This window comes from Nymphaea colorata, chromosome 11 (assembly GCF_008831285.2).
Source record: "Nymphaea colorata isolate Beijing-Zhang1983 chromosome 11, ASM883128v2, whole genome shotgun sequence".
NCBI lineage: Eukaryota > Viridiplantae > Streptophyta > Magnoliopsida > Nymphaeales > Nymphaeaceae > Nymphaea > Nymphaea colorata.
The window spans coordinates 7191840-7218970 of NC_045148.1; the positions used below are offsets into that span (position 1 = coordinate 7191840).

The 27131-nt window shown below is 38.5% G+C and overlaps 3 protein-coding genes across 6 annotated transcripts; 2 read left to right on the forward strand and 1 right to left on the reverse strand.

The window, feature by feature from the left end:
- Positions 1 to 6348: 6348 nt before the first annotated feature.
- On the forward strand, positions 6349 to 7132 carry LOC116264820 (uncharacterized). Its single transcript, XM_031645229.2, has one exon. The coding sequence runs from the start codon at positions 6433 to 6435 to the stop codon at positions 6805 to 6807; it is 375 nt and encodes a 124-aa protein (XP_031501089.1). The 5' UTR covers positions 6349 to 6432; the 3' UTR covers positions 6808 to 7132.
- Positions 7133 to 11009: 3877 nt separating this feature from the next.
- LOC116263831 (40S ribosomal protein S16) lies at positions 11010 to 11786 on the reverse strand. Its single transcript, XM_031643620.2, has one exon. It carries the CDS (start codon positions 11710 to 11712, stop codon positions 11281 to 11283), a length of 432 nt encoding a protein of 143 aa, XP_031499480.1. The 5' UTR covers positions 11713 to 11786; the 3' UTR covers positions 11010 to 11280.
- A 3135-nt stretch (positions 11787 to 14921) lies between these two features.
- On the forward strand, positions 14922 to 25448 carry LOC116264417 (uncharacterized GPI-anchored protein At1g61900). 4 transcript variants are annotated; one of them, XM_031644613.2, is made up of 9 exons: positions 14922 to 15246; positions 15333 to 15420; positions 16794 to 17024; positions 17119 to 17724; positions 18954 to 19199; positions 19351 to 19362; positions 20330 to 20473; positions 22752 to 22796; positions 25095 to 25448. In XM_031644613.2, the coding sequence occupies exons 2-9, from the start codon at positions 15363 to 15365 to the stop codon at positions 25157 to 25159; spliced, it is 1407 nt and encodes a 468-aa protein (XP_031500473.1). In that variant the 5' UTR covers positions 14922 to 15246; positions 15333 to 15362; the 3' UTR covers positions 25160 to 25448. The 4 variants fall into 4 exon arrangements, with proteins under 4 accessions (XP_031500473.1, XP_049936533.1, XP_031500474.1 ...); XM_031644614.2 differs by lacking the exons at positions 14922 to 15246; positions 15333 to 15420 and adding an exon at positions 15431 to 15532; XM_050080577.1 differs by lacking the exons at positions 14922 to 15246; positions 15333 to 15420 and adding an exon at positions 15590 to 15608.
- Positions 25449 to 27131: the final 1683 nt, after the last annotated feature.

The window sequence follows — 27131 nt, forward strand, 5'->3', positions numbered from 1 at the left end:
AAAAAATCATAAATTGTTGTCAAAGCCACCATATAATATATATCATTGTTGTATAACAAATCGTGGCTAATACCAGTTCAACGACTGTTTTTAGCAACAAAATTTTAAATTTTAACCATCATATAATTGGCATCATTGAACCCTATATATGTCTGTATTTATATGTCTGTATTTATATGTATGTGTATGTGAGAGAGAGAGAGATGACTTGGATTCTTTTGCAATTCTGGAAAATCAATTCCAAAATAAAATATTAATTTTAAGACTCTTGTTGTTCCTATGACCTAGATGCAATAGCAAATGGATGTGAAAAAAGAAAATAAAATATGAAAGAGGATAGACAAAAAGCCTATGAAAGAGTTAAAAAAGAAAAAAAGGCTGAAAAACCAATCTTGAAAAAAAAAAAAAAATCAACGTTCAATATATATGTGGAGAGAGAGAGGGAGGGGGAGGCCTTCAATTTTGAACGTTGATTCTTATGAGGAAACCAAACTAATCAAAATAGACTTCAATTGTATTACGTATAACCTTCGTCTTCCGAATAGAAACCACTATTTAAACCTAAAATTGAGCGTAAAGAATGTGAATGGTTTAGGAGAGATCCGATTACTGCTCCAAAACTGGATGTGTTCAGTCAGATCCGAAGCAAAGCAAAAAAAGATCCTTCGCATCTGAATTCGATGAGTCTGAAATCCAGTAAGGGCCTGACCGAATTAGAAAAGCGTCAGATCTTATATATCCCTGTCCGATTTGGATCACAATCCAAGTCCGATTAAAGAAGATTTGATTAAATTTGGATATGGTAAATACTGGGTCAAACTCAAGTCCGAACCATCTAGGCCGTGGAACATCACATATTTCCGGCATCATGACCGGTTTTGCAGTCTTGATAAGATTATTCAGCTTCCCAGGAGCAGTTTAGAAGAAGATCCACCGCCGTGAAGTCCACCTTGCATCCGAGGTGGAGACACTTTGAAAGGCCGAAGCTTCTCCTTTTTTTTCCTTCTCCTCGATAAAGGGCTTCTTCTATATTTAAATGGAAAGTAAAACATGTGTCAACTAAAGTGTTGCACATCTACCATTTGTAATATAGAAGAACAATGTCTACGGAAATCAAACACGACCGATAAAAGCCTACCTTGGTTCGGTCGCTTTCCTTGCCAAATAGTCTACAACTGAACCTAGTTACATGTCCGATCACATGCATTTTTGGGGTAGCTAAATGACAAATATAACCCTAAACAAGATGAAAAGGGTTCCATTCTCTCCTCCTACAAGGACAAAATGGGAAAACCAAAAAGAGTTGATGCAATGTGATGCGTTATTAACTTATTAGGAGTCCGAACAAACGTGCTGTACTCGATCCCCGAACACGCGCTACATATAAAAAAAACGATTGACAGTCGAGGCTGAGAGGATATTGAAGGAGCTGAGTGAGGCCAAGCAGATGCGTTTGAACTATGGTTTAATTGTGCAAGTACGTCCAACCATCCATGGTTATTATAGTGATAATCTAAAAACTAAGTTGGTCCATGGACTACTCCCAAACATCAAGCTCCCTCGCCTCGTTTGTAGCTAGCTAACCGAAGCTTGTGGCTTTTGCAAACCATAATATATGAATCCACCACTTCTGCTTGGCTCCTTCCCTGCTGTCTTCATGCATTTGCCTTCTCCTACCCTAGACAGAAATTCTTGGTTTCATACCTAATAGATCTCTCCTCTATATATTGGACTTTGGATTTTTGTATATATATATATATGTGTGTGTGTGTGAATAGTTGGATGGATATATTTGAACCGTTTTGCTTGTGCAAGTTCTTTGGGTGGTTACTTTTTTATTAAATTTGGAACTTTGACCACATGGGTTCGAACCAAGAGGCCTGTTTAGTATGAATTCCATTCTCGACCATTTTGCGATGCAAAAGTAGGCCTTTCAAGGTATTTCAAAAACGAATTGCTTACCACTCTGTACATCATGAAGTCTTAAAAAATTATATTTTGCAGGAATAGAAAAGTCCACAAATTTGTCAGTTCCACCTTTTATTCCACAAAAGGACATACAAGAAGCAAATCTACCTTGATTAGTGTGACGAAGCATGAGGATCAAACGTCAAGCTTGAAGGCACACAAAGAACCATAATGTTAGTTAAAAATACGAACACCAGTATGCATAATCATAAGTTGTTCGATCAGTGTGATTGCATGATTTATAAAGGAGATTAATATGCATCATCATCATTTGTTCGATCACTACGATTGAATGATTTATAAATGAGATGAACAGATATAAGTTAGTTAATGGTTATTTTCTTAAAGATTCAAACACAAACTATTCTAGCTCGTGTGTGTGTGTTCATTCGTATGTGAATTTTTTTAAAAACCATTCCTAAAACTGCCTTTTAACACAAGCATTAATAACCGTCTATGGTATAACTACAGTTTACGGTAATTTTTAGCAATGGTTTATGATGTTTTTAATGGCAAATATAAATATATTTTGGCAATCCGGCAACATTGGGTAGCTGGACAGATTTCAATTCTCTCTCTCTCTCTCTCTCTCTCTCTATATATATATATATATATATATAGAGAGAGAGAGAGAGAGAGAGAATTGAAATCTATATGTGTGTGTGTTGGCACACAAATATATTCTTGGATCTGGACCAGGTATTGCTTTTTGAGCAGTCAGCTCAATGATATGCCGTCCATTGTACCGTACCCACCTAGGTCCTGATACAGCCCAAGATTCTTGGAGCAGGGGCAATTAGAGGATGTCTTCGGGTATATTTTCAAGATGGTAGGTTGTTAACCTCTTGCTCACCTCACAATTATATTCATTTTAGTTGAGTCACTGTTTCTTTCTGGATGGATGGTTCGGATTGCATGAAGAACACCGCCGGCCAGACTTGTTTTTCACTCAGCAACTAGACATTTTTACACCTGAATTGGTTGTCATATAGGATAGGCCCAAAGGTGAACTGCTGCCATATTGGTGCATCCTTCTTGAGCAAAGAGCACAAAAAGTTGGGACAATTAATCCAGGGTAGACACATATATGAATCCCAGATGCTAAGGAGGCCAAGGATGGAGGACCGTGCTCAGTCCCTGTAACCTTCTGTCCTTTTGGAGGTAGTGGCCACCCACAATACTTGAACTATACTGCCCGCTCAACCTCCATTGAGGGATATCAATATATCCGATTTGAATTGGAAACTGATCGAACTGTTCAGAAAAAATTTGATATGGAGTTAAGAAATCAGATTGGTTTTGGATTTAAGAAAACATCTGATCAGATTCAAATTAGATTTAGTTTCAAATAAATATATCCTATATATATCCAATGCTCTTACATTTTCGAACTCGGCCAGATTCGTTTCAAAATTTGAATTCAAATTCAGATGTGAGTGCAAAAATTGGATTCGGATTCAGATATAACTTCTTTATTCGTATGTGAATGTGAATCGAATCTGAATATGTGAAAATCCAGAAAGGTAGATACGGTTAAATGTATATCCAATTCAAATCTGATCGGTTGACATACCTACCTCTATTGCACCATGCAATGGCCCTCTAGAGCAGCTAGGCACTGTATATGTGGCCAAAGATTGATCAATGCAGACAACGAAAGGAAGGTCCGTGTGCATGCCGCTGGTGCGAAGGTCCTTTCCCTTTTGTTCTTTTCCACCCAAGTTCATGCCTAGTACAGCGGCATATCAGAGAGAGGGAGAGAATAAAACCAGTGTGCATTGAGTGAAGTGAACTGAATGCTATCAAACAAGCTTATAAAGGATCAGTTTTAATGGGAATAATTGACATAAGGAATTGGGAAGTGCATGCTGTCAGCTTCTTCAACCAGGTTCCTAGAAACTTGATTGCTCATACTCAAGTTCAACAGCGTCAAGGCATTCAAGTTAAGAGAGGCCAGGAGCTTAATAAGCACTGTGTGTTCCTCTTGAAATCTAGTGAGTGTAAGCCCAAATCAGTTTTCTCTGGCTACCTCTCTTTATTTATGGATGGCTAAAGCCACCTAGATCTGAACTTGGCTCAAGTTGAAAAGATATATAAGTGCAAAACTGCTTAATTAAGTTTGAAAACATAAATGCCAAGATAGGTGGTTCCCTATTTCTTTCTCTTTTTGGTTTCAACTTCTACGCATATATTTAGACGAAGTTTAAGCAGCAATATTTAAAAAGACATTTGTAGTAGATTAAATGAATAATCTTAAGAAGAAAGACAAAGTTTTACCTGCACATATGAGATTTTTAACTGACAAATCTACATTCGTTAATAGGCTCTCACAAATTTAATTTTGTGTTTAGTTAAAAGCCAAAAATATGGAGCCTTAATGCCCCAGAATTCATGCGTGGTGTGCTTTCCTTATTCGCGGCAGGACTTGGGTTCTTCAAACATCTTTTCTAGAGTGATATTTTTGCCAAAAACAAATATGTCATCCTCGTTCACTTTCGAGAGCTTGCTATATGCCAACATGGAAAGTATGCAGAGAGGAAATTAAACAGATAAATCTGCAGAAGAAATCTAGCATGCGTGACCTTCGGAAAACAATTCTCCGCCTTAATCTGGAGCAGCGTCGAACATCATAGGCCCTTCTCGATCCAGAAATATCCTCCACCTTTTATCTTGTGAACTTATTTACTTATCTAAATATTTTGATCTAAGAATGCATCACTTTGAAATTAACTCATCTTTGTGTTAGAAGTTTTTGGAAATCAACGAAAAAGTTAGGCTTCTGAGGAAATCTTCATTCTGCTCTTGGTGCCTACAAATATTTGTGCAAACTCATGAAACATACTCCACTTATTATTTTTTTGCAGTATTGTTGTACTACTTTCGTCCAAGTACGCTTAACTTTAAAAACAACAATATGTCACAATACCATGTCACCTTTTCTTACAAAGGTACGCTGCCTCAGTCATATGACATCGGAAGAATTATGAAGCGGTGAGCGGAGTATGACTGCTTGCATGGAGCGCGGCACGTGGGTGTCGGCTTACGTGGCAGTTGACGGTAATTGTAGCACAGTCCAAGCATGCACCAATCATCAATGTTGACGAGCCACCTAAAGGGAATCCAAAATGGACCTCTCATATTTTAGCCTTTTAAGTCTTGGATTATTTTAATCTCGTAGTTGTTGGCGCCTTTCGTTTCTGTTGATTCCTTGGATTTCCTTGCTTTCACACTGCGCTTTCCCCGTACATGCGTTCAACTGACGTAGTTCATGCATCCAATTAACCTCCTACGTCATTCATTTATGTCATAATCGGCTTGGCTAATCTTGAGACATTAACTCACGGCCGCGCTGCAGCTGTCCGTTCAGATCCCGGCGACGGCAAAGCCAGGGACAGGCCAGAATGGATCCAATTTTTATCAATTCATCATTATCGTTGAGTAGAGGACATGTAAATGAAAAGAAGGAAGATAATAAAATAGAGATTGATCAAAGATTCATCCTTCCTCCCATACAAATGGAAATCTACTTGGATATACCTTCCATCATATCCATGTTTTTCATGTTTTTCAGATATTGACATATTCAGATGTGAATTCAGACTCGAATGTAAAAAACACAGAAAAGTGATATCTAACTCGAAATCCAAAATCCAATTTCACAATATGAATCTGATTTTTACATTCATATCCGAATCCGAACTTTGAACCGAATATGACTGATTTTCAAGATGTAAGAACATCAAACATAAGATATTCGTTTAAAAATAAATCTAATGTGAATCTGCGTCTGAATCCAATTGAATTTATGTATATCTGAATTCGTCCGATGTCATTTTTCAAATCTGAATCCGATCTGATCTTTTAGTCAGATATTAGATATTAATATTAGATATTAATTTTTTATATATCTAATATTTCTGGAACGGTTTGATCAATTATTCGATTCAAACCAGATATATTATGTGAAAGATCCTAAATATAAATTATTTTTTGCTTACTTCCTCCATCAAAATCCAGATTTCTCGTTCCGTTGATCAAAAGGCTCCCGGTCGAGCCAAGCCGAGCCAGGCCGCAGCAGATGGAGTCTCTGCTTAACTGCCACGGTCAAATGATCAAACCTGAGGAAAAGCTTTGACGGTCACACCCGCCAATCTCGACTGCCGCTCCTTGCCTGTCAGCTTCCGTTCAACCAATCCTCACCAGCACGTCCATGGCGGCTCGAGTGTCCAAGTCATTCAACAATCCTACTTGGCAGGCACAGAACGATCGCCTTGGCGACTCCCCTCCATTTCCAGAGAGAGAGAAAACTATTTTTTTTAACTCCCTATCCCATGTATATATAAGAACGCATTTGAAGCTCTCACAGATGAATCACGGCTTTCTCTCTTCTCTCTTCTAATTCTCTGTGTCTTCCTTTAGCATTCATATATAGTTAAATATATACGGTACATACAATATATACAGATGGGCAACTGTATCAGAATTCAATCTGCAAACCCTTTGAATGGTGATGTTTGCAGTGATGGTTATGATTTGGATGATGATTTGAGGTTGGAAGCGCAGACACTAATCAGTAGTTGGACAACGGGACAGTTGGAAAAGAAGGGCGATGGCGGGGACGATGGTGTTGGGATGGAGCGTGGTGGTAAGATAGGTGCTGCCACAGAGGTTAAGATAAGGATCACGAAGAAACAGCTGGAGGAGCTTGTGAGGGTGGATATGCAGGGGATGTCCCTCGAGCAGCTCCTGAAGAAGGCGGCTGCCTTGGGGGCTATGGCCCGCGAGGTGCGGCACCGCCACTGGCGGCCGGCTTTGCAGAGCATCCCGGAGTTGGACTAAGGATAAAAAAATCCATGAAGTCAAGGTGGTGGTGGAAATGCTGCTGCTGCTGCTCATTATGGTGATGCAACACCGAAATGAATGTGGAGAACTGAAGAAAATCAAACAATGGTGGTCTTCTTCTATATGTGCTTCGCTTGCTACAGTGGGTCGCTGAGGTCTGTAAATAGATAGACCTAGAAGGAAATAACGACTCTCTCTTTCTCCCTCGCTAGGTGAACTTGTAAATTAACTCCTTTTGTTTATTCATTCACCCGGAGAGTCTATCGGGTTTTTTATTCTGGTTTTCGTGTGAAGAATAAGAAATGAGATTAGTTAAATCTCTCTCTCTCTCTCTCTCTCTCTCTCTCTCTCTCTCTCTCTCTCTCTGTGTGTGTCTAAGCTTGTAAATTAATTCTTCAATTTAAGTCATTTAACTATTCCTATGAAAATTAAGAAAAGAAAAGACCTAAAAGAGTTAATTAGAGGAGTTAATTAAAAGAATAATGGTTTATAAAACTCAAGGAATTAAAAGAATAATGGTTTATAAAACTCAAGGTTTTTTTGCCTTTCAAGCAAATATTTTGTGAAAATCAGTTTCTATCTCTCCCGGTAGAAAATATTTGCTCGAGAGACAACCAAATCCGAGTTTTTTCATCTAATTTCACCTGCTGCCTATTCTTGGATTCCCAAACATGCTCCATTTTAGGTACTAGAAATGTTACGGCCTTCTCTGCTTCTTATCTGTAGAGGAAATTCTCCATAGATCACACCATTTCGAGCTATGGTAAAGGCATGCACCAAGTTTTAAGGACATCAGCACGCACCAAGTTTTAAGGACATCAGCACGCACCAAGTTTTAAGGACTTTTTTATAAGACCTGATCATTAAACTGTTTTGAAGTTTTGTTAGTAATCAGATACATCTGATCTAGTTACACCTCTAATACAGCAGTAACAATTTCGGCCCACTTTCATATTAAGTTCGGCTTTTGGGTTTGGCAGATTTCAAACCTGCCTCTACTAACAGTTTCTGAATCCAACTGACTTTCAACTTCAAAAAAGGCTAAAAGCCAAGACAATATTCAATCATTTAATTAGCTCACTCTATAAGCTTTTGAAGATTTCTTACAATCTTTAATATGTGACCAAACTTTTGAAGTATAGAAATCTATCCCCTAAAGCACATGTGTCCACAAGCATGCCATATTCCAGTGTCAAATACTTTCATGCCACTATCACGTATTTTCCATTGTACTTAAGGAAAAAAAAAAGACATCTTAAAAAGTACATAAACTATAAAATGATTGATTGACATATAGATAACAGAGGGACAGAATAAGAAGGGACCAACGTGGGAGCCCGAGACTTTTCAGTACATATCCTCAACAGCCTTCACAAATGGCTACATAGAATTTGAAATTTGACTATTTTTCCCGGTAGCAAATGCCCAAGTCTTAACTCTTAACCAACTTGGGGCTTGACACTTCATTACTTAAGCGTACAAGATACAAGAAACAAGGAGAATAACGCCAATAGGATTGTTATATATAAGATGGGAGCTGAACCTAGAGCATGGATGCCATTGAAAAGAAAAGCCGTAGAGAATTTGCCGCTCTGCTGGGCCATTACGAATTGCCATCTTATCAGAAGATTTCTGTTTAAACTTGCTTGAAAATGACAAATTGCCTGTTAATAATAAATATTCCCATTGGCGGAGACACATTTTTTTTTTTTGCTAAAAAAAGAGCACCCGTGTGTAAATAAGGAAAAGATAATGAAGATCGCTATATAAATAGTATGATTTGTGTGGGCTGGTGGGGGCAATTGTCAGCCCAGACTTGCCCCCGCAACTGGACATCCCAGGTCTCCCCAACTACGCAACCCTCAGATGATGTGCCCAAAAGAAAAAAGTTGTATCATAAAAAGTACTTCACATACTCGGTGCATTGAGCTCCAAGCCATCTTATCTTAAAAACGTATCCCGAAACAGCCATATAGATCCGTGGGCAGGGGGAAGCAGGGAAGACTTCAACACCCTTCTTTGGGTGGCTCCCGCTCACCCAACGTACCATTTCTTTTATTAACTTTCTTTCATCGAAAGTGAGATTCACCTGTTGCAAATTTGCAGCACAGAAAAGCCATCGCACATCTTGTGCCAACAAATACCATCAACTTCCTTATCGGAGCCTGTTCAAACTCTATTTCAAGGGATTTTAATAAGCTGTTTCTGTTTTTTTTTTTTTCATAAGCGAGCTGAAACTCGCAGACTCTCCCACCAAGATTTATGCCAACGGAGATGCACTCTCAAGTCTCAAGTATAGAACGCTTGGCCACGTGTAGGTTGCAGGCCTCAATCATTCAACAAGAAAAAGGGTAAAACAACAAGAGGTAAAAAAATCATTGTCACGTTTAATTTTCCCTCATCAATAGAAGTAGAAATCAGAAGACATCAGAATACACCCCCGAGAAATTCGAGTAACAGAGCTTTTCAACAGTTAAAATTGCAAAAGCGAAAACACGCTCTTTCGCCGTGAGCCATTGCAGCAACACATTGCTGGGCCGAGCAGCTCATACAAACCACCAAACTGACTCAACATGACCGTCTCCTTTAGCAGTCCAAAACTAAAACACTAAATAGAATCGTAGGAAATTGCAGTTTCCTGGCCGCAGCATAAGAGTTGGACTCAAAAGTTTTTGCAATGAGAACAACATCAATTGCCAGAGTAGCCATTTTCTTCAAAAGCATCACCATTGGCCATCAGGTTGTTTTATAGACTGTAGACATGCAATAAATATCTGATGCATATAACCAACATATTTATATTATTCAAGTCCTGCAACCAGGTGGCACTCTTCCAGAAAATAAAAACACTGGCAGGCTTGCACTTGTTTGATTAACAAGGGGGTATACAAAGAAGACAAAATCAACATTATAACAGCATCAATACGAGGTGTTATTCTCCAAACTCCAAGAGAATGGGATCCAACAGGCAAGTCAATGTGAAGGGAGAAACAGCTATGTGCTAGGTTGCCAACACAAGTAACCATTTATCGGGGTCTGCATATCAATACCCTTCCAAACGTGTTAAGATTATCAAATTCTCCAAGCAATTCAGCAATTCTTGTTTTAATGCATTAAGTACTTTTTATGATAATTTCACGACCAGAATCGCATAATTCAACAGAAATAGGCAAAGATGAAAGACCTTAGAAATGAGTCCTGTTGACATATTATGCCAATTAGCAGAAACTAGCTTAGCTGCACCTTCTCAAGAAAGGCTACCAGGAACAGCCGAAACGTCCATCACAAAGCAAGGACAACATTATATCTATATGATCTTGTCACCTAAAAAAGCTAACATACCAAGAAAGGCTACCAAGAAGAAGCGTCCAATACAAAGCAAGGACAATATTGTTCATGTGATCCTTGGCCACCTGAAAGAGCGACCAGTACCTAAAAGCATCAACAGTCGCAAAATACGGTGATAAAAGATGATGAAGACTAATTTAAGCTGTGTAACCTACGCCACACAACTTCCTCTGTTTGACCATGCTTCCTGTCCTATCAAGTATTTTGATGGTACAGAAGCTTCACTAGACGGTCATGGCGGTAACCATGCATCCTAAAATGTGTGCCATGCTTACGCATGATTTTGGCAAAACACTAATGACGATGAATAAAACAGATGAAACCTTAACACAATAAGCATCAGCGAGTAAATCACACCATTGCAAATGAATATGTCTAACTAACCAATACGGACTCCCGAGTTCTTACTAATGTGAAACTCTATTGGTGGACAATCAGGTATTAAACTTTAGAAAGACCAGCTACAAGAACAAAAAACACACACTGCAAGTCTGTATCAACATCGCATTCTCACTTCTCACTGACATTCGAATTCCGCAAACCAAAGCCTACCAGTTATTCCTTCACACCAAGGTCCTAATAATCCAGCACACCACAAACAATTCAAAGCACTATTAATAAAACGAACTAGCAATACACTCCAATTTGACACACACAAAAATCCCTGCAGTTTCCACCTGCCACAATTAAGCCAAAACTGCCACACACTCACCGAGGAAAACGAGAATTGTTTTCTCATAAATGAGAAAATAACTCGATGGGTATTCATTTGTACAGATATTACTTCAGCAAAGAACTCTAAGAAGAAAAAATAATAAGGACAGAGCATATTGAGAGAGAGAGAAGTACCATTTTAGGAACAAATAAAAATTGCACTACCTCTGCACCTTTTTCATGATCTCGCTGGTTCCATGTTAAAGTAAAGCACCAAAACCCATCCAAAGTTTCACAACACAAGAATAGGAAACGAAGAAGAAAGACAAAATTAAACTTTTGAACATCCAGAAGATTAACGCGCAATAACCAAAACTAAAGTCGACCTAACCAACAACGGATAATCAAAACCCATCATTCTCCTCATCCGCCTCATCATCGCGACTCCCGAAAAAGAAGAAGAACGGATCAACGGTAAGACTTCTGGAATCTGGCGCGGGCACCGCGACCGCCGAACTTTTTCGGCTCGCAGCGGCGAGGATCGGCGACGAGTAGCGTCCTGTCGTAGCGGACGAGGATGTCCTTGATCTCCTGCTTCGACTGCTCATCAACGAACTTCTGGTAGTAAGCAACGAGCGCCTTGGCGATGCTCTGGCGAATGGCATAGATCTGAGAGGTGTGCCCTCCGCCGCGGACGCGGATGCGCATATCAACCCCGGCAAACCGGGAGCGCCCAAGCAGGAGGATGGGCTCGAAGGCCTTGTAACGGAGGATCTCCGGCTGGACCAGCTCGATCGGGCAGCCGTTGATCTTGATCAGGCCCCTCCCGGCCTTGCAGTACGTCACCGCCACCGCCGTCTTCTTCCTCCCGAAGCATTGTACCGACTGCACCGACGCCATGGCCGTCGCCTCTCCCTCTTTCACGCTCAGTGTCTCTTAGCAGCAAGAGAAGAAGACAATGCGAAGGGAAGTAGAGGAGAAACCCTAAAGCCATGGCGCGTCATGTTATATGGGTCAACAAAATGGGTCGGGTTTGATCCAAGTCCAGCCCAAAACCGTACCTTGGAGACGAACCAAACGGGGATCTTGTCTGGGTTCCACTTACCAAATTATTAGGGAAAGTTTATCAAATGTTTGTTCAAGGTAAAAGGTTTTACGAAAAAAAAGTCAGCGATCACTTCTCTAACTTTCTTAGGAAGAAGAAACTTTAATGTACATTTCTTTCCTACATTTGATGGCAAAATAATTTATAAGATGTAAAAATTTCATTAAAGTGGTGTTTGATTGTTGGGTAGCACTCAGCTTGAATAACATTTCTTGGAATGAGAATAAATGGTGAGATTGTGTTGTTTTTATAAAATCAGGACAATTTACAATTTACCTGTGATGTTCAACAGGGTAATGAAGTCAAGACCATGAATTAAATCCAAATATAATCTTGTCACTAGGCAAACTTTAATGGGTAGTCCAAACTCAAGTCAGTTCATAGGACCCAGCCCTTTAAGTAGTTCGATACTTGGCTCCTTATGATCACTTAAAAAGAAAACTATTGTTCAACAACTTGATTGCTCGTGTGTCATCTCCCATCGCATCAAGTGTAACATCTAACACTAGATTCTCATAATCTTTTCACTAGGAACTAGCTACATTACTACTTGTAGATGAAAGCACGTGGATGTATTTTATGTTATACTCATTGACTAAGACATTATTGAGACTAAGCCATGTGAATCTTAGGGTCTTGGTCTATCTAAATTTCATTCCTATCTCTATTGTAGAGATTGCAGTGGCAGATTGCAAACCCTATCTGTTAGGAAATAATTTATGAGAAGTGCATCAAGTTTTGTGTTAAATGTGGTCTAAGTTCTTGTTTACTAAAAACTGCACGTATGAAGCTTTTCAGTCTACCCAACGTATCTCTGAGTTTGAGAAGCTTAGCAAAGAACTATATCAATTGGAGGGGCTTATATGTCTGATGGGCGACTTCAATGCAATGCCTGATGCAAGAGATAAAACTAGGAAACCCCTAACAAAGTAAGTTGTAAAGTAATCAATTCATTTATTGGGAGACATCGCAAAGATGTTCATAGAAGTTATATTTGATGCATTGTCACAAAAAACGCATCTTAGTCGAAAAAAACACGTTAAATACGTGAAAAACAAGTCAGTTGTCCTCCCTAAGATGACACCAAATCATAATCCACTATTTCTCTTTGCTCTCAGACCAGAGAAGATCTTGGAATATGTTGATTTATGTTCTTTTTAATTGTTGGGCAGCCATGGAAGGTAGCGTCGAGGTTGTACATGCAACATGAGTCACAAATTACAAGGTTCCGGATGGTTCACTAAAAATTACAAAATACTAGAAGGCAGCTTGCAACTTAGAGCATTTACTCTTTTTCAAGGATTGAAAGCAAAATGCCTCACTTCTATAAGGAATTGCAAAGCATTCAAAGCTGCAAGTGGGGAAGGAAGAAATATGAAGAGACTCTGTCTTGTGTCAAGAACTGGACAAAATAATGGCCTATGCTTTGATGGTCTCCTATGTTCTAGTCATTAATGACAAAGAAAGCATGTTATTTGAAGGGCCCCAAGTAAGCTTGGGCATCCGGCTGGCCCGATTAGGAGTCAGACTCGGGCCGGCCTGACACCTGAAACCGATGCCTAGGCCTGGCCTGATACCTAAAACTCGAGCCTGAGCCCATGTCGGGCTCAACTCAATTAAATCAAAAAACATATATTGTTAATATAAAATAATATATAAATATAATTAATCGTAATAAAATATTTTATATATATATATATATATATATATAAAAACTAATAAAATATGTATTAAAAATTTTTATCGGGCCGAACCGGGCTCAATTGTACCCATCCAGGTTGGCCCGATTCCTTTTTCTTTTGGCCCAAGTCGAGCCGGGTACCGAGTACCCACCCGACGCTGAGGGACTCTGGTAAGGAGATCCCATCTCCCTATATACATATTCTTTACTATTATTGAGATGTCCATTGTGATGGTTATCTTTGAAAAGAATAGAGGTGAAATTGTAAATCACATGCCCGAGAAGCTTACAAGATATACATACTAGTTTTGGCATACGCAGATGGCATTTTCATGTTATGTTAGGCCAAAAAATCAGGTGCTAGTCAATTTAGCTAAAGTCTTTACAAGCTGTGAGGAAAAGGCCGGCTTGGTAACTAATCCTAGTAGTATTCTGGGTTGGTTAATGAAGGAACTTCCCGTTACATATGTAGGTATGTCCCTGCTTGTTGGATCATGCAGTAAAAAGTTATATAGTTCTCTCTTGGAGAAGATGAAAATTAAAACCATGTGGGTTTGTAGTGGAAATCTGGCTGAGCGGTTTCTTTTGAAGATGAAAGTCACCTCTGGCAAGGAAGAAGGAGACTATTGTTGTAGCTATTCCTGCAACAAATTCTAAATGACATGGCACATGCGTTAAAACACAAAACAAATACCAATTTAGAAATAAATAATATAACCTAATTAACTATATAGAAACCTAATAAGCAGAAACGACCGTTTCCTCAAATAAACCTAAAACAAACTTCAGATGTATAATTCAGAAATAGCAGCAAAGAGAGAAAGTAAAATAGAAACCAAGTTGTCTAGGAATCTAGCAATAATCCAACTGAGTAACTATACCACCTGTTTAAAATTAAAAATAACAAGACAGAGACATACAGTAAATGAAAAACCAAATTAAAGTAATACACTTCTGCTACATAACCTAACAAAGGTAAAAAATTATAACCAGTACCGTAACCCAACGAAAAGAACAAAATTAAGAGAGAGAGAGAGAGAGAGAGAGTAAATACAAGAGCAAGTAGCTCCCTACTACCATTAATGTCATCTCAGTTGTTGCAGGCACTGTCTCGTTATACTACCAAGCCATTACTTCTCATAAATACTAGTCAGGTCAGGTAGCCGGGCTCGTTTGAACCGAAGCTACGCCACACGTGTCACTTTGAATCGGATTTAGTTTTGTTTAGAAGAAGGGACTCAAGTTTGGATTTTGGGTATTTAATCAGATCTGGTCACTCAAACCTGTCATTCACAACAATTATCCAGAGTTTCATCGCCAACCAATTGATAGAGGAAATCGAAATGTATGTTAGGAACTGTGAAAACAGAGTACCACCGGCAGGAAAAGTGCGTTGTGGCTTGGTAATGCTAGTGTTTCCGACACCTAACCGAGTTGTGTTTACTTGAACCGAACCAGCAGAAATATTTCCGGCCAGTGGATGATTACAATGGTGGTGGGGTCACACGGCGCTTGCTTTCTGGCAATGAATTTGTGTCCTCTCGCACGTACGAAGGGCAGAGGGAGAGAGGGAAGCGCAAAATGAGGAGAAAGAGAGGGAGAGTGATCGCGTGAGTGCTGGTTTGACAGTGCAAGCATTGGTGATTCGGTAATACTCATGTCCCCACCACTACCACTGTCACCGAAATGCTCTCTTTCTCTCTCTCTAACAAGGGGAGTTTGACATGACTATAGCTGCAACTCTTAGTGGGCGCAGAGAAGAAAATGAGAGAAAGGCTCTCTCTCAAGCTTCAGATCCTTCTGTCTTTGATCTTGTTGGATTGTGAGTTTTCCCCCCTCTTTTAGTAGTATCTACTCTTGAAAGCTGAATTTGGTAGTGGGCTGGGACGATCTTGCTTTCGGAAGTGGTGAAAATTGTTGGGTTTGGAGTCGAGGTTGCTTTTCTCTTTGGTGGAATGCGCTTGTTGTCATCTCTCTAGAATGTCTGCTTCTCTTTTATTACGATATGAAGTACGAGGTTGTTTTGCCGCTGTTTATAATAGCTGAACTCTGTGATAGGAAGGTTGATTTATTTCTTTGAAATGCCATGAAGTTGACTGTTCTTTTTCCTTTTTTCCTTTTGGGTTCTGTTTCTCTTGTTTCCAGTGACAAGCAAATTCGGGTAGTTGTAAATGTTGTAACTGATGGGTCGAGGAAAACATTTTCAACAAAAGTCATACTTTGATTTGGTTAGACGAAGATACTAACTACATGATTGTTGGTATGTAACCTGAAGTGTTAGTAGTTCTTGAAGCTTTGTTATTATGAGAAATGCCCCATGCTCTATAGCGCATAAGCAGTTCAAGTGTGCGATTGTTGTTTGCTTGGTTATCGCACAGTGAGATCTGACGAGGCGAATCATTTGCAGGGTCAAGCTTAGTTGCCAACATGCCTCAAACCACTTTTTTTTTAAAAATAAAAATTGTCATCGATTTGATACTTATGACTTTAAATATGTACAAGATGGGAAAGGCTGCACTCTGCTACATATCTTTTTATGCAATTTCAGTTCTCAGTTCTCATTGCTATTAACATTTCAACTATAAAAACTTTTGAGATCATGAGACTTGGAAGTTCTTTACGCATATTCAATCAGATGGTGCCATGTGTGTTAACTCCCACTTATATTTGTTCATTGGTGCAAAATCCTCAGAAGATGACAGCAATAAAGCCATTTGTCCCTCTCACTTACCAAAAAAGGTTTCATGCTTTAGCCAGCTTTATCTTAGAAATGCCTAGTCTCATGCTTCTGATGATGTGAGTGGCAGTTACTTATGGAAGGCTCCAGAATGCTGCCAGCTATAATAATTATCTCCAACATTCCTAAATCCTGAATTCCTTTTTTAGTGCATTAATTAGCTTTAAAGATGTAAAGGCATTTGTGTATCCTAGAGTCTAAATGGTTATCGTTCTTTCCATTCTTTATGTTCTGCTGTTACCACCCTTAATTGTGAGTATCATTCAAGCCGTTCTCTTGCTTTAAAGCTAATCCTGTCTGCATGTGGCTGAGATTTTGCTAGACAAGTTGGCTCAGTTTTAGCTTTTTGCTCTAAACTTCAACAATGGTTATTGGTTAGTAAACAAATTTTCTGCTTTATTAAAGGATCTGTTGATAAGCCAACACTCTTTTGTGTACAACTTTACAATAATTTTCAGGCATATATGATTGCCAAAGCAAGACATGGGGCAGTGTTCAGGATGCTCAAAAGGACAATCTTTCTTTAAGACATACATCTTCCATGTATCCGCTAAATGCGAGTAAGGTAGAAAAGCACAATGCTCTTTCTCCAGTTCCTTCTCCAAAAAGTGCTCCTGATGCATTTATGCCCCTCCTGGCACCCTCACCACTGGCACCACTTGGAAACAGCACTCTGCCAATATTGTCAGGTGCAGCTTGTAAATATTTCTGCTTGTTTTATGTAAAGATTAGTGAAAGCTAGATATTTTAGTGCACTCTTTCATTTCTTTCATCTTTTTGCAGGCATATGCATGCTCAATTTTTCTGCTGCAGAAAATATGGTAGAGATGACAGCAGTTGATTGTTGGGGGTTATTTGCACCCTTTCTTGCCAATGTTATATGTTGTCCTCAGTTACAAGCCACTCTGACGGTTCTTATTGGGGAATCTAGTAAAACATCTGGTTTGCTTGCTTTGGACATGAATCAAGCAAAATACTGCCTATCAGATGTTCAAAAGATCCTAACAAGTCAGGGTGCAAATGAAAATCTTCAACAAATATGTTCTATATGGCCTTCTAATCTTACTGAAGGTTCTTGTCCTATTAAAGATGTAAATGCGTTTGAGAGCACTGTAGATTTGTCTAAACTTTTGGCTGCATGCAAAGAAGTTGATGCAGTGAAAGAGTGCTGCAGCCAGGTCTGTCAGAGCGCTGTTTCTGAGGCTGCAAGGAGAATAGCTTTGATGGGTTTTTCTCTTTCAAATCCCATAAAGGAATCAAGTTTTCCTGAGCAATCAACTGCAATTGATGATTGTCGGAGGGTTGTCTACCGATGGTTAGCCACTAAACTGGACCCTGATGGTGCAAAAAAAGTTCTAAGACGCATCTCCAATTGCAATGTCAATGAAGGTAATTTAGGGATTTTCATTTGTGCAGCTTATGATTAGCTAAAATTAAGGCTATCTGCTTTTTCTATTTTTACATTCTTATAGGGTGTCATCTCTCCTGCTCTGACATGCCCCCTTTTCTTCTTTTATCAATTTTTTGAAGCTTCCTCATGTTTTTTTCTTTTAAACATCTAAATGGGCATCAAATGGATCTGTTCTCTCTCTCTCTCTTTTCTTTTTTTTTGGATATTTTGATGTATTTGGATTTTAGATGGTCTATCCAGAGCTTCAACAAGATGCTTCAACAATCAGCAAATAAATAGTCTAATCCATTTCTAATAATCTGAATTACCCAAGGTAATATCAGAAGGTGCTTAACTATCCAGAACAACATCCTAAAACGTGCAAGTCTTTTGGCAAACAAAATACAATATTCTAGCATTCAAGCCAGCCCCTTCACGTTCAAAAGAAAAACTATTTGCTTCTTGAGTGAGGGGAACAATCTCTTCTCTGTTTCACAGTTTGATTTGGAAGTCACATTCACTTTCTTGGAAGAAGGGATTGGTGCAACTGTAGAACATTTATGAGAATGTAAAAAACCTGTAGATTAAAGTAGAATAACCAAAATTGTCATTGATAACATACGAGATAGTGACTATACTAATTATTACCCATCATGGGCACATGAAATTGCCGTCTGGCCCATCTCATGGTACACATGCAAAAGATCTCTTGAAAGTCTGCAAAGCTTATTTTTCATAAAATTTTATAGTGATCAAATTCAGTTCGTGTTACTTTGCCAATCATAATTGCTGCTTCTTTAGGATGGTATGGTTGAAGATTACATATCACAGTCTTGTTGAAGTTAAAAACGGTGTTTTACATTTGTGATTTGGAGTACATCATTAATTACTGATGGTACATAACATGATCTTACATACAAACTTTTCCTTTTCCTTAAGGGCTGAAATTATGCACTCATCTTTGACAGTGTAATAATTGTTTAAGTGTCTCTTACTTTATGACTTGCCGTGTTACTTTTCATGCAGAATGCACCGTCTAAGTGCATGGCGTTGTAAAAAATCTTTATGATAAAAGATGACACCTCAAGATGATAATAAGCTGTCAAATTAGGATTTTCCTGTAGAAATCAAAGTTCAGAAAAAGTAATAAGCTATTTTAGCGTTCTGCTGCTAATGTTAACTACCTTCCTCACATTGTCTAATGATTTTTCTATGATCTCTGTTGCAGTTTGCCCGCTGGTCTTGCCAACAACAAGAAATGTTTCAAGAGATTGCAGAGGCACGGTTAGAAACCAAACCGCCTGCTGCAAGACATTGGCGAATTACATATCTCACTTGCAAAAGCAGAGTTTTATTACAAACTTGCAGGCATTTAATTGTGCTGCATTGCTTGGCATGCAGTTGCAGAAGGCCAACGTCACTAATAACATTTATGATTTGTGCCATATAACCCTTAAAGATTTCTCTCTCCAAGGTTAGGTTCATCGACCAAAATATATCTGATGAATTTGTAATCCATTATAGCCAGCTTTGAGGTTATCTTTGTGTACTAACATTATTTTAATATGACTGCACTTGGATGTGCTAACACACCTGCTACAAAATTATGAATGGGACCTGAGCAGTTGGATCACAAGGTAAGATGCAAACTCAGAAATGGTGATGTCGATTATGGATCTATTTATGTTTACAAAATTCAAATAGGAACTGTAGAGGCTCTTAGCACCACACATGCACATACGTGCAGCGTCATGTAAGTACAAATTTGTTTGTTGTTTATTTAGGTTTCACACCCAAATCATATAGTATATTTCGCCTCTGGACTGACTGATCTACTCTTGCTATTTTTCTTGTTCTGGTCAACTTTGGGTTTCCAACAGGGGAACATAGTAGGATGGTGCTTTAAATTTAAATTATTTAGAGTGCCAAACCTCTTAATGGAGGTGAGAGTGAGAGTATTAGAGCATTGAATGTTTGGATGGCTGGGCAATGAGACTTGCCTTTTCTGCCAAGAGGACTGGATGATGTCACTTCTGGTTTCTGGCATTTTAAGTTTTTAACAATGTCAAAGTTGTGATATACAACGATAATGAATAAGTCATTACTTCCAGTGGACCAGCAGGAATGAAACTTTTTCCAGTATTCACATCTATGAATGTGTATCGTTGCCACCAATACCTGTCTCAGTGTCTTCTTTTTCTTTTTGTAGCTGTCCGGGAATTGGCAGCTTTCTTTTAAGCAACAATGTTGGAAATGATCATAAAAGGAAAACAGAGTAGATTTAAAAATAAAATAAAATTAGACTTTGATATTCTTTACTTTATGTCAAGGTAGATAGAAAATCCCAGGAATTCCCAAACTTTTGCAGCAGCCGGCAGGAAGCAAGCTACCTTTCCTGAACGGCAAGTGCCTTGCTTCAATAGGAGAGCTATAACTAGTCTTTTCTTTTGAACTGCTAAAGGAGATTTGATGGATCACATGTTAGAATTTTGGTGCATCCAGTACGAGTGTGTGTGTTTTTCTTTGTTTTGTATATGCACATACATGTTATGAAAGATCTTTTGTTTCATAGTCCTTATTAGCTTTTTTCTTCCATTCTCTTAGAATCCGGTTGCCTTCTACCAAGCTTACCATCCGATGCAGCACTTGACAGCACTTCTGGGATCAGTTTCACATGTGATTTGAATGACATTATTGCTGCTCCATGGCCATCTGCTTCTCTAGGATCAACTGCTTCATGCAATAAGTGTATGTTTTCTTTGATTTCCTTTACCATTTAAAAAAGGCTTGCTTATTTATCTGGTCGATTTCATTTGATTTGTTGATAAAAGTTTATAGGAAACCCATTGCCAGGTTCTTAAGCGGGTCTATGTTGTAGGCTAGCAGTAGTGGGCACTCTTCAATGATTAGCCTTCTGTTGCCTTGTGTATCTCAATAACCAGTGGCAGAGCCTGGATTAAGCCATGATTGGCACTAACTTATTATAAAATAAAATATAGTTAGCATATCTTTCGAAATGAAATACATTAATAACTATCTATTAGAAATTCATTAGAAGGGAGATTCATAATTCCCTCTTTCTAACAAGGGAGAGAGAGGGAGACAGAAGGCAACAGAACCATGGTGTTTCTTCTTTGAAATTAAAAGTAAAGGGGCTGGAATTTTAAATAAATAAATACAAGGAAAATTTTTGTAGCAAGAAAGGGTTTTCTCTAAAAGGGGAGAGGAAATTTGTGCGCAGTCTCGGTTGGTACTACTCCTCCTAGCCCAATGGCACCAATCTAATGTACTGTAAATACTTTGGGGTGCTCCCCAGGATGTGCTAATGTGGCTCCACGACTGTCAATAACCTTTATTTGTCATGTTGTCTCTGTAGAGGAATGCGTGTCAGCTGATTGTGAATGCTTTAAACATGTTTCATGGTCATTAGACAATAATGCTTTTCTATTTCTTTCCAACTTGAAAAGTAAAACTTCATGCATATATTTTCCAGTGATCTTTAGAAGGGCCAAGTTTTAGATTGCTGACATGGTACACTGAGCTTAAGTTTCAGGCTCCATTCCCCATGTTGAAGAAACCCTGGATCTTGGCACTGTTATAGATGCCATTCATAAACTGATAGAAAAAGAGTTATTTGCTTATTAGCTTGCCCATTTTCTGTTGGGACCTTAAACCACATACCAAATATAAGATTGAAGCAGAAGAAATAGACTAGGCTTCCCAGGTTTATAAGATAGAAGATGAAGATAACCGTAGACAAGATCATCCAGTGCACACTGTCAGTTCAGTTATATGGTTCAAGATACCAGTCATTTTATACATTAAAGAAATTTGATGATGGAGTGACTTCTGTTTATTGAAAGTGCTACGCGGGCATATGTGGTGGACCTTCAAACAAGGACTAGGCATCACCTGGATGGGGCTTAGACAGGTGGAAAACAGTAAAAGGAAGAAAGAAATAAAGATAGAAGAAATGGGGGAAAAGAAGACTAAAGAAAGGAAATAGTAGAAGAAAAAACTCTTTTAAGACCTTTTTCTGAATTAGGTGCCCTAGGTACTACAAGCCCAGTTGAAAGGCCACAGGCCTAGGCATGCCTTTGTCTAAAGACTAAAAGTGTGATTAACTTTCTTGATGAAGAGACTAGACTGTCCATCCTGAAATCAAGATTTTGAATATGATCTTTATCCATTTGCTAGTCTGTATTACTCTCTATAGTACCTCTGAGTTGGCAATAGTCCATGATAACTAACAGATTGAATGTTGGTCTCGGCAGATCTAAATTATTTTTTAGGTCATATTTCAGCATTATGGCATCTGGACAAACCATGATGATTTAGCATTGGGAAGTTGCTCCCAGTAATTAAACCTATGGTTCTATTTTGTTCATTATATAGGTATACATCCTTTTTTGGTTTCTGATGTGTAAGTGATAGATGTAAACCCTGACATGTCTGATAGTGGCACTTAAGTAGATCAGTTATTGTCAGTTTTTCACCACAATGGCATGAGTACACTTTGGAGCTTGGACCTATCAGTTCGCCTCGGTCACCTTTTTGGAATGAATCCTTCCACTCTGTTTTTTAATTCAGATATTTTTTGGTTGCCTGTGAACTGAACATCCCTCTTTCATTAGCTCTCAAACTGTGTTTTTATAGCTTGGGAGCAGATGCTTCCCAGTAGGCGCACTTTGCCCTCCATAAACCCTACATTGGTTGTTTTCTGAAAGAACATTGGAAGCAGTGTCTTGTGATCTGGAGTGTTGTTTGTGTCAGTTATTGCAAGCCAGGGGATACAGAGGTTGGAACCTGTGTAGGAGGTCAGTGCCAATGTTGCAAATGTTGTTGAAATCATGCCCACTATTTTTAAATTAACTTCTGCATGTCATACTCTATTGGTTGGTTGTTAGAAGTGGGTAAGACTTCTGTGTTCCTGATAATTTCATTAGCTTTATTTGTTCAAATTGTTCTATACTCGCTTCTCACAGTTTTTTTAGTGCTAACCGCTAAATACACTTTTACACTGCAGCAATATCATTACCAGCACTTCCAGCCGCAACATCTTCACAGAATGGTAAGAAATTTCTATGATTCCTGTCTTGTCATCTTTCGTCAACATAATTCTTATATCAGTTGTGTGCATTGTCTTGTACTGTTTGAGGTGGTCCAAGATCTATGTACTTCATTAATTTCACAGCAGATGGTTTTCTTCCAGTAATGGTTATTGATCCAAAAAGAAAAAACTATTAATAACCTGTTGATAGCTGCTCATCTTTTTAAAATCATCAAACAGGTGCTCAACTTTTCTCTCTACTTCTCAAGAGTACTCCTCATTAAAAAATATTAAAATAATTATCTACGTGATGAAATTCCCCTTTAACTCTTCAAGTCAAATATTAAAAAAAGAATGAAAGTTAAGAAAAATGGCTTGCCCCTTGCCATCTGATGAGGACAGGCAGTTGAGCGTCGGCCATTTGGCTCTTGCCAACGCCCTTTGCTGGACGATGAGGGGTGGCAGTGAAACAAACCTCACCTGGATGATGAGGGGCAATAGTGATACAACCCTCCTCACCTGGATGTGAGGGGTAATAGTGACACAACCTTCCTCACCATCCAGGTGATAGCGAGACAATCCTCTATCCACTGAGGGTTGTCTCACTGTGGCCCCTCGATGGATGCTCCTCACTGTCTGGGAGGGGTGATGGCCACTTGTCGCCCTGTGACAGGCAACTGTGATCCTGACCATCATTGGCTACTGACGATCTGCACACTGTCACACCACGCCCAATGGTAAGGGGTGTGCTGTTTATCATACTTTTCATTTTAAAAAAAGCTTAAAGGGCAATTTTGTTATTTAGATTATTAATTTGATAATTGATAGTAAGGCAGTTGTTTGAGAAATAGAGGAAAAAATTGAGCACCTGTTTGATTATTTTAAAAATGAGCAGCTATCTGTTATTCGCTCATTTTTTCAAGCAATTAATTGTAATTTTTTCTAACCTATTATTGCTTGATTGGGTTGCCCCTAATTAGTCTCTCTTAATTAAGAAATTAAGAAAACTATGTCTATGTAACATTACATGTTCACACTGTTCTTTGATGCCTTCCCCTCATTATGTACTTCTATATTCTCAGTTTTTAGTATAGTTTCATTGTGATTCCTGTTTTGTTTACGTGTACTGCGTAATAGAGGATATTTAGGTGCTCGTGGTGCATTTTTGCTGTTCATTATTTTCTCAAAGGTAATTCGCTTGAACCTTTTTCTTTCTTGCTCTGCATGCTCATCGTGACAACTTTCTTTGCCTTGTTTATGTATAATTCCATGTAGTAGCTCCTTATTTGGTTACAAACTTAGAAAAATATGACCTGCCATTGGGGAAAAAAAGTTATCTTGTGCTTTTGTTGCCTAAGACCTTGGAGATTGTATATGACAGGTAATATTTGAATTTGTTATCACAAACTGGGTTTAAGTAGCAAGGATTGTTTTCCTTCTTCTCTGACTGGCAAGCTCGGACTAGGCTGACACTACCATTATGCCAAGTGACATTCTCCAGGAATCAAACTCTTGCCCTTCTTCAACTTGAAGATGGGAAGTCTGACATCCTAGTCAGATGGATGGAGCTCCTGTTGGCTGGGTTTATTCTTCATGGCAAACAAACATTCCAAAAGAGTAGCCAAGTGGAATAACTGGATTATCCTTTATAAGCTTGTTTCAACTGATAGTACTCAGGAAATAGTTCAGATCACGGTCAATTCATCAGGAACATCCCAACTCATTTTATTAAAAGGTTTTCACTAGAAGGTTTTCACAACTCTGAGGGATGAGTTGCTCTTCTACATCTATGCTTTGTTTGGGAACAGTAAGAATATGCATGAATTGAGGTGGTTCTTATAAATAATCGATCCTTCCCATCCTCCACAGTTATTTCTTGAGCTGTTTGGGGGCATGAACGTGGAAGTGGAGATAAGGGTAGAGATTGGCCATTCTCAACTACTTCCTGTAAAAGATGTTATAGGTTGTTTCCTATCTCCAGCTTTCATCTCCACTCCATATGCTCATTTCAACCTTCCCATCATAGCCCTAATGCAACTAAAACTTCGTTAGAATGTGAATATTTTTAGCAAAAAGCAGTTCGCTGCTCAGATCTGTCACATAAACTAACGCAAGTTCCAACTTCTTCTTTATCTTAACTGCTTCACCTTCACTTGCACCTTGTTCTTACGATATGAGGCTGATATGAACGGTCATTTAATTTATGGTTTTGTTTATTCTGGGATTTCTGGTTTTGTATGTCTCTGCATAATTTTCTTTGAAAGTACTAAAACTTGTACTTATTTAATGTTTTCCAATTTCATTTTGTTTTTGGTGCAGTTCATGGCAAGAAGGCCAGGACCTCATTGCTCTTTGCTTTCTTCATGGCTCTTGCGGCACTATGATTACTCTCTCTCTCTCATTTGCATATGGATGGAGCCTGATCTTATGGAGGCAAGCGGAGAAGACTTCTTTGATCCGTCAAATTTTGCACGTAGCACAACGCAGCAGTATAAGTATAGGCATTCTGTAGTGACGTGAAATTGTTTGAAGGTCCAGTATGTATTCATAGTCTCAGTTGATATTGTACCATTTTTTTAATTTACTACAAGTTTGAATCCATAAGTATTGTGTAAGCCTAGCTGTATATTATTATCCTGCCAAAGTTTCTAATAAAACTGCCTTTCCAATTTTCTTTTGGGGTCAATTTTTGCATTTTGTTTTCTGACAAGGTGATTAGGATCTTCCCTGCTTAAACAATGCAATTAAGTGGAAGAAGAAGAAGAAATTAGAGGGGAGAAGAGCTTTGACTAAGTGAGAAAAACTAGAGAACTATAATGCAAATCTCAAATAATCAAGGTCAAAAGGTAGCAGAAAACAAGGCAGCATTGTTTGATGATATGAAGTGAATAACGTAACCGGGTGGCAAGACGGCTCACACTTAAGAGTTTGAATCTCATTGTTGCTGTCATGCGTGTTTTAGTGTGTCACTTTTTTAAGCTGCAAATTGTGATTAGCTTGACACCGTTGCTTTAGTATGTCACTCCTTTAAGTTGCAAATTGTGTAAGCATGACACCAAACTAAAAGATGTACTGTAGTCTACCTAGATCGCGAAGCAAATTAGAACCTTGGAAGAATAAGGGTATGAGTTTGGGGGTTTTAACCCCAAAGTAATTTTTCCCTAAGTAAACATTATATATATATATATATATATATTCTAAGAGGAAACAAGCAACGGCTTAAAGTAATTATCCTCTTTTCCTAATAATTACTTGATCTAAATACTAATTTGGTAAAAATAAATGATTCTAAATGAGACATCTAAAAAAGATATGAACCTTATAGCTTGATTCAATATCCAATTATATTTTATATATTCAACGAAAAATCCGGAAGGAGAATATTTAGATCCAGAAGGATGCAATGTAATCACCAACTATTTACCTGTGCTTGCATCATTTTTTCGGACTAGGAGAAAACTAGCCTTCGAACTTTGCCATTTCTGTTTCCTCTAATGACGCCCAATTCTACGCCAAACGATCTTAAGCTAGATACTACCACCATCAGGATCTCAAAAACAATGAGGAGATATAGCACACGCAACCCAAACCACCTGCAATCTTCTTGAACTTCGAGTTGAAATGGGCAAATTCAATACTGATTTTCTGACTGACTTGAGATTGACAATTCACCAATGGCGGTGCAAAAAAAATTTTAGTTGATGGGTGCTACTGGAAAAAAAATTAGTCCTTTTAGATACATAGGAGATTGATTGAAGGAATTTAGTTATAAGTAAATGATTGAAAGACACCAATATATAAATAAGCAAACAATTGGATCCAAACCAACATTTAAGTAATGGATTTTATGGGACTGTGCCTACACTGGCTTGGCCCCTGACATTCATATTTACTGGACCTAGGGCATAAGTTGAGCTACAAATAATAATTTGGCTGGTCTCAAAACTAGGTTCTCAAAAAGAACTTAGCTGAATAACCAAACTGGCTGATGGCTTCCCAAGTGGGTAGGGCAATGGCCTGCCACATGTGAGGAGAGAATAACCCCGTGGCCATGGCAGAATCCTAAAATAAAAAACATACAAGGCAACTAAGGAAAATTAAATTCCGTGTGAATGTTATTCTAAGTGTACGCCAGAATTAAACACGGCCAAGTTCATAAACTACTATTGTTTGTTATGAGGAGAAATAATAAATCACGAACTCGCTCCATTTCCATAGTTTGGAGCCCTTAGCCACATACACCTCAGCCTTTTAGAAGAGAAGTGCTATCTTGAAAGCAGCAGATAACCCGTGGTGTTGTTTAGGGCAGGAGCTAGAAATTTTTCTCAGGTTGAATTAAAGTTTCCAAATTTTGAT